Source organism: Rhodamnia argentea, chromosome 8, assembly GCF_020921035.1.
Source record: "Rhodamnia argentea isolate NSW1041297 chromosome 8, ASM2092103v1, whole genome shotgun sequence".
NCBI classification, from domain to species: domain Eukaryota; kingdom Viridiplantae; phylum Streptophyta; class Magnoliopsida; order Myrtales; family Myrtaceae; genus Rhodamnia; species Rhodamnia argentea.
In genome coordinates this window covers 7,934,540-7,947,967 of record NC_063157.1, presented here as the reverse complement: position 1 = coordinate 7,947,967, position 13,428 = coordinate 7,934,540, and the positions used below count along the sequence as shown (strand labels likewise).

Below are 13,428 nucleotides of genomic sequence, written 5' to 3'. Positions count from 1 at the left end.
ACTGTGAATGCTTTGAGCGTCAATCTATTACTTGTTCCTCGCCGAGCCGCGTCTCAGTCGCGCGTGCGTCTTAGTTTATCAACCAGTCCATGCCAAGCCGGCGAAGCCGAAGCGAGTCCAGCCAAGCCGCAGCTGTAGCCCTGCCAGCCTCATGTCCTCATCAAGTCATCATTTCTCCAGAAAAAAAGTAATATATAATATATGCTATATATAGAGAGAGAGACACGCACACACGCACACAATATCAAGAATATGCCAAAATTATTAATTCAACTTGCATTTTCGACCCCCCCAAAAAAAAAAACTTACATTTATTTCTCGTAAAATTGACGATTTAAAATATATATTTTTAAGAAATTAATTATATCGTTGAAATATTTAATCAATAATATCTAAATATTTTTATGTATGGAGAAAACATATTTCGTTTGTTCAATAATATAAGAGATACAAGCAATTTATTTTGAAAACAATATTTTTTAAATCATTCATTTTTCAAGAAATAAACGGAGCCTTGGATTATGCATCAATACATCGAGTAACAGTAATATAGTAAATAAGGTAACTCTAAATATTCAATTGATGTATTTTTGTAAGGGTTAATATCACGAAAAATTCCAAATTAGTATATTTATGATAAATTTACCAAAAACTAATTTTTGACAACAAAAAATTCAAATCGGTACACATGTGATAAATTTTATGCAAAATATTTTTTGACTATAATAAAACCCAAATCGGTACACCGATGATAAATTCACTCCGGATTATTTTTTTGACCACCAAAACTTCAAATCGGTACACTTGTAACAAATTTATCATTCGTTAATTTTCTTTAAATTTGGTTAATACCACAAAAAATCTCAAATTAATATACATGTGACAAATATAGGGCATAAATCTCAAATTGGCATACCTTTTAACGGTCATATATCATCTAACTCAACAATTTGTCGGTAAAATTTAACGAAAATTAAAGAAATGTAAATTTATTATAAGTGTATTAATTTTATTTTTTTGTGATAAAAAAATTAATTTGAGATAAATTTATCTTAAGTATATTAGATTGAGATTTCTGATGGTAAAAAATACAATTTGAGGTAAGTTTATCTATCGATTTATAGTTTTTTTTTTGTTTTTGTACGTCGTTGTATTAACCCTTTCATAAATAACGTGAATCCATGGTGTCAGCTTTGCGCAACTTATATAAAATACGCTCCCCTCTGCTCTCTCTCCCTCCCTCCCTCCCTCTCTCTCTCTCTCTCTCTCTCTCTCTACATATCTCTCACATGGAGTACGAACTCGCAATGGCGACCTACTTCTCGAGGACCAGCACACGGACACGCCGTTGAATCATCGTCGCCGCAGGCGCTTGGCGGCCTGGCTGGGAAAAATCTGCTCGCAGAGCCATGGAGGCCGGCAGGGCGGCGCTCGCGGAGGGCCTCATCGGGAGCGCCAACGAGATTGCGTCCATCTCCGACTACGGATGCGCGGTGAAGAAGCAGTACTGCAACCTTGCCCGGCGGCTGAAGCTCTTGATCCCAATGTTCGAGGAGGTTCGGGAGTCGAAGCAGCCGGTCGGTGAGGGGACGGCCGGCGCTCTGGCCTCGTTGGAGGAAGCTCTGGATTCGGCCAAGGATTTGCTTCGTTTCGGGAGCGAGGGGAGCAAGATTTACATGGTTTGTACGTGGTTGACTCTGATGCTAATCAATGTGCGCATGTTATTGTTTTTGTGCGCGGGTGTGTCTTCCTTAATCAGCTCTCGCAGTCATTACTGTTAATTTACTAGATTTGGAATCGAAGCAAGCGCTGAATCTGCTGATGCCGTAGCTGGAGTTAGTGTTTGCAGCTAGATTTAGGGATCCGCTCATTCACTTGTTGAGACCCTGAGAACAACTGAATCACGTCGCTCGTAGTCGCGATTTTGAGGCAATCTCATGGCCGCAGGATATGAAATTAGGCAACTGATGGAAGTAGCTGCCTTTGATCCAAAATCCTGGCGCTGCTCCTTCTTTTGCAAGCTACGGCCTATGTAGATTAAATTCCTAATTTCCAATTTCTGAGCATTCATTTTCAGTCAACACACTCCACCTCTACCCCATTTTATTGTCCTCCTGACCCTCGATCCATTTAATAGCAATCTATAGACAAAATTTACTTTGTGATTTCATTGCGGCCACTTTGTTCTTGAATCTGTCATGTGGTTATAGCATAATCATTCCTACTTACGGTATTCGATGACTCTGACGAGCTCTTAGTCTTTTGTTATGGCACCAGTGAGCTCTGCTCATTGGGTTCTTGCTGTTATTTAGCTTCGATCTTTCGTGTGTACAGGTCCTAGAGAGGGAGCAATTAATGAGCAAGTTTGATGAGGTGACGGCGCATATAGAACGAGCTCTAAGTGCAATTTCCTATGAAGAACTTGATATATCAGACGAAGTTCAGGAACAGGTAGTTTTCCAGTCAAGCAAGTTCCCATTGTCAGTAGCTAGGCACATCGGTAACTAGCAGTGCAATTTAGACTTATCTTCCTCTGATCTACCATAGCTTCTTGAGCTTCAAGAGTTCATGAATCCCCGAGTTCTCTTCTAGGCCTTATTATGATGCTCAATGTCACAAGTATGGACCTTATAGACCTCGTCAGATATTGAAAACCATTTAAACCAATGACCATCTTGTGCTGATATTCACGTTGATTTCTTTGTCCAGGTTGAGCTTGTTCTCGCACAGTTTAGAAGAGCCAAAGGACGGACTGATCCACTGGACATGGAACTCTATGGAGATCTATTGTCTCTTTATGAGGGCAATGGCAAGGCTGCAGATACAGCTGTCCTAAGTAGATTGACTGCAAAGTTGCAATTGACGGAAATAGCTGACCTTACGCAGGAATCTCTTGCTCTACATGAGATGGTTTCTGCTAGTGGTGAAGATCCAGGGAAGAGCATTGAGAAGATGTCGATGCTCTTGAAGAAAATTAAAGATTTTGTTCAGACAGAGAACCCTGAAATGGATGCTCCTGCAAAACTAGAAGGTTTGCCGCTGCGTTCAGCTGGAGAAGCAGCCGCCGATGGAAACCACAAAGCCCCTGCTATCCCCAATGATTTCCGCTGTCCAATATCGTTAGAGTTGATGAAGGATCCTGTCATTGTTTCGACAGGACAGGTAAAGGATGCACAATCTTTTCTCTCTATGATGCCCTGAAATTCGCTTGCATGATTGTGGAGCATAAAATTAGGATTTAGAATTCCAAATGCCAGTCTCACCCTCTTTCATCCTGTTCAAGTGACCATAAATAACAAGTATTCGAGTTGGCATATCACATTCACATTTTGTGTTCTGCCTGAGGTCTCGTCATTAGAAGAGCATATTAGAAACTTGTGCTTCCTGATGTCATTTCGTTACACTCGCTTATGCAGCCTTAAATATTTCGAGACATACCAGAACAAAATTCGTCATCTTTTATGTCTTTAATTCAATTCAAAATTGAAGATACATCCAATTCTTTTGTGAGGGTGACCTCGTATTGCTTTTTCCTCCATCCCTTCTTTCTCTCTCTTTTGACTAGTACGAGTCATTTGACTTAATCCCTATCTGTATTTATACATTGGCATATCCATATGCCTGTCATATGTTACGCTGTAGATAGAATGATCCTCTTTTTGCTAGTGCAGACCTATGAACGCTCTTGCATTGAGAAATGGCTGGAAGAAGGGCATGGAACATGTCCAAAGACACAACAAACCCTCACCAGCACCTCCCTCACACCGAACTACGTCCTGCGCAGCCTCATAGCTCAGTGGTGTGAAGCAAATGGCATCGAACCGCCTAAACGTCCCGCGAGCTCTCGCCCTAATAAAGCTACTTCTGCCTTCTCCCCTGCAGATCGTACAAAGATTGAAGTTCTTCTCCGTAAGCTAAACTCTGGCATCCCCGAAGAGCAGCGCTCTGCTGCCGGCGAGATCCGCCTTCTTGCAAAGCGCAATGCAGATAATCGCATCGCCATCGCTGAAGCCGGCGCAATTCCTCTCCTAGTAAGTGTCCTCTTAACACCAGACTCTCGCACGCAGGAGCATGCCGTAACAGCTCTTCTAAACTTATCCATATGCGAAAATAATAAGGGAGTCATCGTCTCTTCGGGAGCAGTTCCCAGAATAGTTCACGTCCTGAAGAAGGGAAGCATGGAAGCGCGAGAAAATGCCGCAGCTACCCTGTTCAGCCTCTCAGTCGTGGATGAATATAAAGTCACCATTGGAGGCTCGGGCGCAATCCCACCACTGGTGGCGCTTCTAAGTGAAGGTACCCAAAGAGGGAAGAAAGATGCTGCGACAGCACTTTTCAATTTGTGTATATACCAAGGCAACAAGGGAAAGGCTGTGAGGGCCAGTATCGTGCCCACGCTAATGCGACTGCTCACCGAACCTGAGGGTACTATGGTGGACGAGGCATTGGCCATATTAGCGATACTTGCTAGTCATTCCGAAGGAAAGACAGCCATCGGAGCTGCAGAGGCGGTGCCTATGCTCGTCGAGTTTATCAGCAGAGGTTCACCGAGAAACAGAGAGAATGCAGCCGCAATTTTGGCGCATCTTTGCTCTGGAGATCAGAGACACGTAGTAAAGGCGCAAGAACTCGGAGTGACAGGTCCACTCACGGATTTGGCACAAAACGGGACAGATAGAGGGAAGAGAAAGGCAGCACAATTACTCGAGCGAATGAGACGGTATGTCGAGCAGCAGAAGGAGGCTCAGGCGCAAGCTGAAGCCGATGCTCAGATTCACCATACACAAACTCCCTCCGAAAGAGATAGCTAACTGTTTATACAATTTTTCGTTCTCTCTCTTCTTTGGAAAGCCAGCTTTCATTTTTAGTCGCAGGTGGGAAATCACCTGGCCATTTAAGTTAAATTCTTTTGTTGGCCCGTGGCAAGGACTGCATCTTTCCAACAGTCAGCTGGCAGAAATGCAGCAAAAGGAGGTGGCGCCCAGCCGATTGGGAGATCAACGAAGGCCTAAGATATTTCTGACAGCAGTTTATAATGTACACGAGCAAAATGTACCATCGTCGTCCTCAAAAGTTTTTTAATGGAAGAGATGTATGTCTACAGAAGAAACTATTTGACTCGCAAATTTGTCCCATGTTGTGCCCACGACCGGCTATTCAACATCCATCTTTTACAATTTGGTTGAATTCTCAACTTTCTACTTAAACCCGTCTCTATAAGACATGGTCGGACCAGGGCTGGTAGACATCACATCCCCCACGAAAAGAAGTATCAAGTTCAAGAATATACACTCCAGCTGTCATGAAACTTCTTACCGTCGTTATTTCAAATCGAATTCTTCTACAAGTTGTGAGGCACTGCTTCAAGATTGCTGGCTACATCGATGAACTACATGAGTAGAACTTGCATTCTAAACGGCGAAAGAACCCAAAACATTCCTATAGAGCTTCAGCTCTTTGATAATGACGTACTCCTGTCAAATCATGAGTTTCCTAAAAATAAAAACTTAAACCAAGTGAAGAGAACCAAGTTTCAAAATTTTTCAAATGGGGGAACAGACGCGGACTTGCTGAAATGTTCAGACTCGGCACTGACTCATCTTCTACTTGGCCTCTTCAATTGGAAACTCTTATCAATTTGACCCAGCAGCTCTACACGACTGAACTACTTCCTTCCCCTGTTAAGCCTCTGCAGGTGATAATTAATGCTTCCCCCAACCTTTCTGTTTCTTCCACTCTGAATCAAACAAGAGCCAAAAACATAAGGCGGTTCTGCTCACACGTGTTCATACAGATATTGGCTCACAATCGTGAGAGAGAGAGAGAGAGATATGGTGAAGGATACGCAAAGAAAATGCAAAACAAACCTGAGCATCCATGCAAGCACTCAAAAGTTCCTTTTGCCGGACGCATTTATCATCGTTGTTATGGCTTAGTGCCAAGCAGTTGAGAAATGATATCATTTCCTTCATGCAAGGCTTTTGAAGTGAACCAAATTTTTTGGGGTTGATGTACGGTGCACCTGCTTTTCGGCCCATTGAACTTGGAATCTCACTGCATATACCCAAACAGACAAATCATCAGACACACGAAAGATGAAAGACCATCAAATATAGTACCATCAACCAGCAGGGAAAAAGTGAAACTTAAGGACGACCAGATTTCATATAGCACCTTCTATGATAGTTTAAGAAACACTTACTCAGGCAGATAAACTATGAGCAACTGTAAGGCCTTCCTATTATATTCGAACAACCCAACACTAATTGTATGCTGCAAGTATCTCAGCACTGTAGAGAGAGAGAGAGAGAGAGAGAGGGGAAAACCAGTTGAAAAGGGCCTTGGCCCCATGTGAAGACGCACCAGCTCTATAACTGCAGTGCATCTGAAGCTAGTACATGATTATGATGCCTCATGACCACAATTTTGCTAAGAGAACATAGAAACTCTAAATTGAACAGAGTAATTTAAATGTCATTTAGAAAAGTACAACCACCAAAACAGCAAGTCAAATCCAAAAAGAAAATTCTACAGACGGGTAAAAGCTAGCTAAGGCCCTAACATTCAACTCCCATTCAGTCAGAAAAGCCAAACAAAGCACTGAGAATGTCTGCACCATCATTTCACATTCATTACCACCTTTACCGCATTCCATTCTCTACCACTTTGATGTGATGCTCATATGTTCATAAACATGATATTGGCAGAAAATCCAGAAAACAAATAATATATCATTGAGCATTGACTTTCCATTATACATGGCCCTCCACAAAATCTGCATGGTCAGCAATATTTCACCTCCATACCGAGCGAATGATAATCAATGACTTAACTAGAGAAACACATAGACATACGCATAAACCAATTCCTGTTCACAGGGTGTATATAGTGAAGCGATGTAAAAGTTTTCTAACTATGAAATTCCATAAACCTTAATTAAAGTCAGCATTAATGGAACTGCTCCAAGGAACTGCCCACAGGGATCTACTCTTGTTATTGTGAACAAGACCTTACTAAGCAACAAAATCTAAAATTCTTAGAGACAAATTAACAGTTCAAAAAAAGTATAACATGATTTAGTTTGCTCATGTAGCATAGTATCAAACAAAGCCACTTAATCTATGACTTTCTAAACAATTTCCAATATCATTGAGGTTTACATTAAAAGAACCTTAACCTATATATACACAATAGCTCCCGAGGTACTTGACTTTACAGAGTAATAAATTCTGCTTTAATCACCAGATGCTAATCAGCTAATAGATTTTCTTTTTCCTTGTGTATATATATGTATACATAAACCCTCTTTGAACATAACCTGCAATACTTCCTAAGTTCAAACAATGAGTAGCCCAATTCGACAAGTGGTTCATCGGGTTTCCAGAAAAATGCTCCGCATTGGCATTATGTGAACTATTCTAACAAATCAAATTCATAGCTGCAATATCCAACAGGGCAAGCAAAGCAAAATCACTTCTCAAGAAAGATTAAGCTATTGAGTTAATCTGTATTTCACTTGGTTAAAAACACGAGAATGAACAAATATCTCCACCAAGATTCCACAGCACAATTCAGTAAATCTTTACTTCCGCATGCAAAGAAGAACACTGTCAAAGATCGAGCGCACATGATCCTACAGCAGACAAGCGTTCTAGAGATATCTAATTTTATCATATCCTCGAGGAACTTCAGATTTGAAAGAAAAAACAGTTAGCGTGCTTCACAGTGGAACTTATTATACAGAATTGATTCTTGTGCTTAAAACTCTGCTTAATCCCTCTTCTTTGTGTTGACAACTGTTGAAAGTTCTACATGTCCCTCATTGTGGCTTCTGGCATGCAGGCAAGGGTACCCGACCGACATGGGTTGGCAAAGTCTACTTATGGGTAGAGATACTATTTACCCATCTATTATATGGTGTGTCAGGGCTGGGGAAAAAATTAATATGGGTGAAGACAAATGGCTACATAAAGGGATAATTTTGAGTCCAGCAACTCGAGGGGAACCTTTGAAGGTGGCTGATTTAATCATTAAGGAGGAAGCCAGATGGAATGAACAGATATTGCAACGCTCATTTGATGATCTTACCATAAGCGAAATTCTCACCATCCCTCTGAGGCATCAGTTAACAAAGGATAAGCGGGTGTGGACTAATACAAAGAACGGGATTTACACAGCGAAGAGTGCATACAAAGAAAACAGAGAGGAGTTTGAAAAGCCCGATCCCAACATGGCCTCCTCCTCTTTTCAGACCCCGCGAGGCTTATGGACAAAGATTTTGGAAGCTCGACACATTGCCAAAAATTAGGAGTGCCCGCCAGAATACGCTACCAACAAAGGAAAACCTATTTAAGAGGAAAATTACAGCCGACCCTATTTGTGCTCTTTGTGAACAACCCACAGAGACAAATGAACGTGTCCTTCTTCTCTGCCCTTGAACGAAACGTGTATGGTCTGCCCCTCCCATGAATATCAGTATTTCCAGCAATGGGTTGCAAGGTTTAATGAGTGGTTGCATAATTTCAACAAGCCCTCAGTATCTTATGAACTACTAGCGGCAACTCTCTGGCTTATTTGGAAATCACGGAATAGTTTCATGTTTCGAAAGCAAAAACCAGAACCCGAACTTCTAGTGGATTCATGAAGCAGTGGACAACAACGAAGGAGAAGACGCCAGTAGAGTGCAGTGAATTACCTCCGAAGCCAAGCGTCCTCAAAGTTAACGTCGACGGCTTTTACGTTGAAGGCTCAACTGTAGGAGCGATCTCGGGCGTATGCCGAGACAACTCCGGCCGACTCGCGGGTGGCTTTGCTCGTACTGTGTCGGTATCTTCAGGCGGAGGAAGCAGCGCCTAAAGCTATGGTCGAAGCCCTAAATCATCTTCAAGCTCGAAGTCAGGAGAAAATGAAGTTGTTTGCAGATCACTTTGATTTGATCTGTGTTCTCGGGCTTCGACCGGACCGGGTGAGACTCAGCTCTGCGAGCTGAAGTGATTCCGGTCCGACCGTCGCTTGAGCATTCAGGCCCAGCCCACCTGGATCCGGGGTCATGGCCCATTGGATCCTAATGCGAGAACAAACAGTAGAGAATGAAACCACCCGGAAGGGCTGAATGCGGGCCGGGCTTTTCAGAATTTAGGCTCGAATTAAGAAGACCGGGCCTGGGGCTTATGGGCCCAAATGAAAAGCCAGACCGGGTTGATTTGGGTTGTGCCATGCCCGAATTTCAGCCATTTCTGTTTTTTTTTTCAAATTTTTTAATAAAGAAATTCGCTCTTGAGAAAATTATTTTCTTTAGCTCGGATTACTTGTGATTAGCATATAATGAAAATAAACCTTGAGTTTAGGCGAATAGACGATTGCGGTTAATCATATAGCCGATGTATAGGATACATTATCGAGTTAAAGAGGCTTTTTAAAATCTAGGTTGATTTGCCCTTTCCATTTTCGGTTCTTAAGTACATTAAACTAATTCTATAATTTTTCGGCCAAAAAACTTAAGTATGAAACTCGAATTTTAAGAATGTCAATTTGCCTAGTAAAGTTTCTTACGTTGAAATTCCAAAATAGAATTGGTATCAAACTAAAATTTTCTATGTTTCTCAAAGCGTGAACTGGTATGATCAATTAACACTCAAATTCAGGTCAATTACATTTTTATTACCAGCATCACATGCAATTCCCTAAGACAGCTCAACACACACCCCTCCCCGCCGCCGCGCCCGCCCCCAAAATGGGAAAAGAAATGGTCTTTTGCAAAGAGTAGCAAGGCATCTAGTAATCAAGTTAGGAAAGGACAGGCCACAAATTTCGACCATGGGATATGCTTCCTTGGGGTTACATTTGATCGGGAGAATATAAATTGAGATAAGATATATTTTATCATATTTTGTATTTAACAACTGCTCGGGATAGAATAAACGAAGAAAAGGATTAAAAAATCTCGGGACATGAAGTGAGATAGATTAGGATATGATTTCTCAAGAGAGTAGACACGATGCTAATCGAATTTTTTCCACAACCACCACCTCTCTTCTGCATTGGGCGACTTCTTCGCCATGTTGGGCCGCCTCTCTAGTGAAGGGGGGGTTGCCCCTCTAGCGATGCCAGGCTAGAGTTTTCGGCCTCAAAGCTAGGTATCTCCACGACTTTTTCTTTAATTGATTGTTTGGCGTAATATGATTTCGTGTTCATAGTTTTTTTAACTACTTGAACCTTTCCAACATTCAAAAAAGATCCGGACATGTTATGAAAAGCTCAAGGTTGATCATCAACTTTCAAAAGAGGTCTCGACGTTTGAAATGGCTCACTTGGACATTTGAAATGGCTTTCTCGGATGACTCGCATGTAGTGGTGGCCGGTTCGACGGAACCGCGAGTTCCGATTCCCATTCCGGGTTTGGAACAGCCGGTTGCGGGCTGGTTCCGATTCCAAGGCCCAATTGCTCTTTTCACCCGGCCTACTTCTTTTTAAAAAAGAAAAAAAAAAAAAAGGGTCGGAACCGGCCCCGAACCGCGGTTCCGGGCTGGTTCCAACAATTTACAAACCGAAACCGGCCCTTGAGGGCCGGTTCCGGGTTGGAATCGTGGGCCCGGTCAACGGGCCGGTTCCGGGCCCACGGGTCCATTTGGCCACCTCTACTCGCATGAGTGCATCTTCAACTTGCGAAAAGATGCCAAATGATTGTATTATTCAGCAATTGTTTACTCACCCGACAAGACAATAAGTAAGTCCAGCAGGTCATTCTCAAATGATTCGACTCCAAATCAAGACCTTCGATTATATGGAGTATGCTCCATTGATGTTGTGCTCAAATTTAAATGGCACAAATCTCCGCTTAAGAATAACTCATTTATCATAACTCATCATTGAATAATTTCTAAAGCATCTTCATATTTTGTTGAAGCCTGAAGTAGAGTCGATTTCAACCGTGCTTTGCCTCTGCTTATTCAACTTCAAATATGTAGTTCACCAAATAATAGATAGGATATGACAAAATCCTTGGATTTCTTATCCTATCTTATATAATCCTATTCTGACTAAAAATTCGAATGACTAAATGCGGCTTGACAAGATTGTGAGGGATGGTACAATCTCAATTGTAAATCCACACACTATAACCGTGTATTTTACATAAAACACTCATTGATAGGAAGATCGTATGATCGAAATAACTAACAAGTACTATCCGATCGTCATGCTAGCAACTTCCTTCGACCATATAGATATATGATGGAACTCTTTTGTACTATAAATATTCTAGATATTTTTTATTAACCGTCATCCATGGCCAAAGGAGCGACGAGTATGAAAAAGGCCTCTGGTGAGGACTGAGTATGGATGACCGCTAGATTTCATTCGAATTTCAAAAGCTTATCGTCATGCCATTCATAGAATTGGTCCATGCGATCCTCTTGAAATAGAAAAGCCGGGAAGACTAAAGGAAGAAGAAGGAACGGGGTGAACGCATTCATAGTGCTCCCAAGTTCCGAAGGCACAATTCCCTGAAAAAACCTAAGCTTTAGATCCAGTCCCAATTCTACTATGAATTTTTTCTTGTCTAGAAAAAGAATCCCAAATTTTAGGTCTAATCCAAATATGCCCCGGACTTTTCTCTGTCTAAAAAAAACTTCAAACTTTAGGTCCAATCTCAAATCTACCGAGATTTTTTCTTTTTGGTCTAAGAGAAAAATCATTGATCTTTATTCTAGTCCCAAATCTGCCCTATTAGCCCTCCGCAAAAAAATCATCATTAATCTTTCATAATTTTCATATTCTCGAACGGTTTCATTTTAGAGATAAATTTTCATGTCACATTATTGATATAAAAATGCCACGTCAAGCTGGGACTAAACCACGGGGGTAAATTTAAGCATAGATTACAAGTTGGTGATTTTTAGACAAAACAAAATTCATGGCATATTTGAGATCGGACCCAAACTTTGAGATTTTTTCAGAAACAAAAAAAGAAAGTTTAGGGCATATTTGAAACTCGACTTAAAGTTTATGATTTTTTCATATAAAAAAAAAGGTCAGAACAATATTGGGACCGAAATTAAAGTTAATGATTTTTTAGGGAATTAGGCCGATTTGCGAAAAGGGAGACCTGAAAGAGAGCAAAGGTGGGTGGCAGATCTGAAAATAAATGGATGGGGTCAGCCATTTCTGAGTTTTAAATGTGATGGACCACTCCAAGTGTGGGGGCGACTCTCACGTTGAAACATGTTTTCTCCCAAGCTATTATCTATGCAAACCCACCTTAAAACCATATTAAAAAAATGTATGCCCCCATAAGAAAACACGAGTTCGTTATCAAAATATCGCTTTAACCCTTTCTAAAATACGGTCGGTACTGGCGTTGTCGTATCGTGCGTCCCGTTACAATCGACCGGTTTTGTTTTCGCAAGCATCTTTCGTGATTTTTAAATGCGAATCAAAACTAAATGGACAACACAAAGGTACGAACCGGGGTTAGGGCGGTTCACAACACGCACGTAGCTTACTTAGCATTTCCATCAATGGTGAAAAAAGGTGACATTTTTTTCCCACCAGCTTACATTTTTCATTAACCAAACTCAGACATTTTTGGGTAAACTTTGGAAAGGCACCATCTTTCTCAATGGGCACTACTTGCGGGTCTTCACTATTTCGAATCTTCTTTATTTTTACTTTTTACTTTTTACTTTTTTGGTTTTTTTTTTTTCCTTAAGATTTTTACTTTTGGAAAAAGTGGGGAATTGATAATTGAGAGAAGGGTTGTGTGTGGGGGCAAAGACTTTCGGCCGGATCGCGTGAACAACAACGACGTTTCTTGTTGTTTAGGTGAAAGCTGATGGTGCCTCTGTTTTTTTTTCAAAGTCTCTGTTTTCGCCCTTCTCCACTGAACGAGACTTGTTCCCCAGGGTGACCTTTGAAATCGACCTCTCCCCAACCCCTAAAACTTTCAAATTTCCACGAAAGAAAAAACCAAATTTCCCTGCTCCAAACGTGATGGACATTTTTCCCTTTCCACCTATTTTCTTGCGGACCCTTTATTCTTATTTTTTTTTCTGGTCTACATTTGTCGTGTGAGTCGATCGTTCGGAGTCGTCGAAAAGGGTTGCGGATCGGGACTAATCCCTTCGTCCAAGGCTTGAATTCGAGTCGAGTCGAGTCAAGTCGAGTCGTCACGCTCCCCGCATTCTCCTAAAGAGTAGCCCCCAATTGCCGAGAGTCTGATTTTGGGGGGTTGCCTTTTCTAGAACGAACTGGGCAAAGAACACCACTACCGTTTTATATGTATACAAAAAGTCTTTGCCCTCGATTGACTTAAACATAAAGATGGCTTGTGTAGTGGTGTGTTGAGTTGGAATTCTATCTGCTTTTTCCACCTTTTTCAAACGGTGATGGAGTTCAGGAGCACAATTAGCTGGACGCCAGAATGAGCTC

The 13,428-nt window shown here is 41.5% G+C and overlaps 2 protein-coding genes across 2 annotated transcripts; one reads left to right on the top strand and one right to left on the bottom strand.

The window, feature by feature from the left end:
- Positions 1-1,218: 1,218 nt before the first annotated feature.
- LOC115736545 (U-box domain-containing protein 13-like) lies at positions 1,219-5,126 on the top strand. Its single transcript, XM_030668290.2, has 4 exons — positions 1,219-1,679; positions 2,335-2,451; positions 2,710-3,162; positions 3,672-5,126. Exons 1-4 carry the CDS (start codon positions 1,410-1,412, stop codon positions 4,809-4,811), a joined length of 1,980 nt encoding a protein of 659 aa, XP_030524150.1. The 5' UTR covers positions 1,219-1,409; the 3' UTR covers positions 4,812-5,126.
- A 310-nt stretch (positions 5,127-5,436) lies between these two features.
- On the bottom strand, positions 5,437-9,052 carry LOC115736548. Its single transcript, XM_030668294.2, has 3 exons — positions 8,696-9,052; positions 5,868-6,054; positions 5,437-5,737 (listed from the first exon to the last, which is right to left on the bottom strand). Exons 2-3 carry the CDS (start codon positions 6,036-6,038, stop codon positions 5,666-5,668), a joined length of 243 nt encoding a protein of 80 aa, XP_030524154.1. The 5' UTR covers positions 6,039-6,054; positions 8,696-9,052; the 3' UTR covers positions 5,437-5,665.
- Between the last annotated feature and the right edge of the window lie 4,376 nt (positions 9,053-13,428).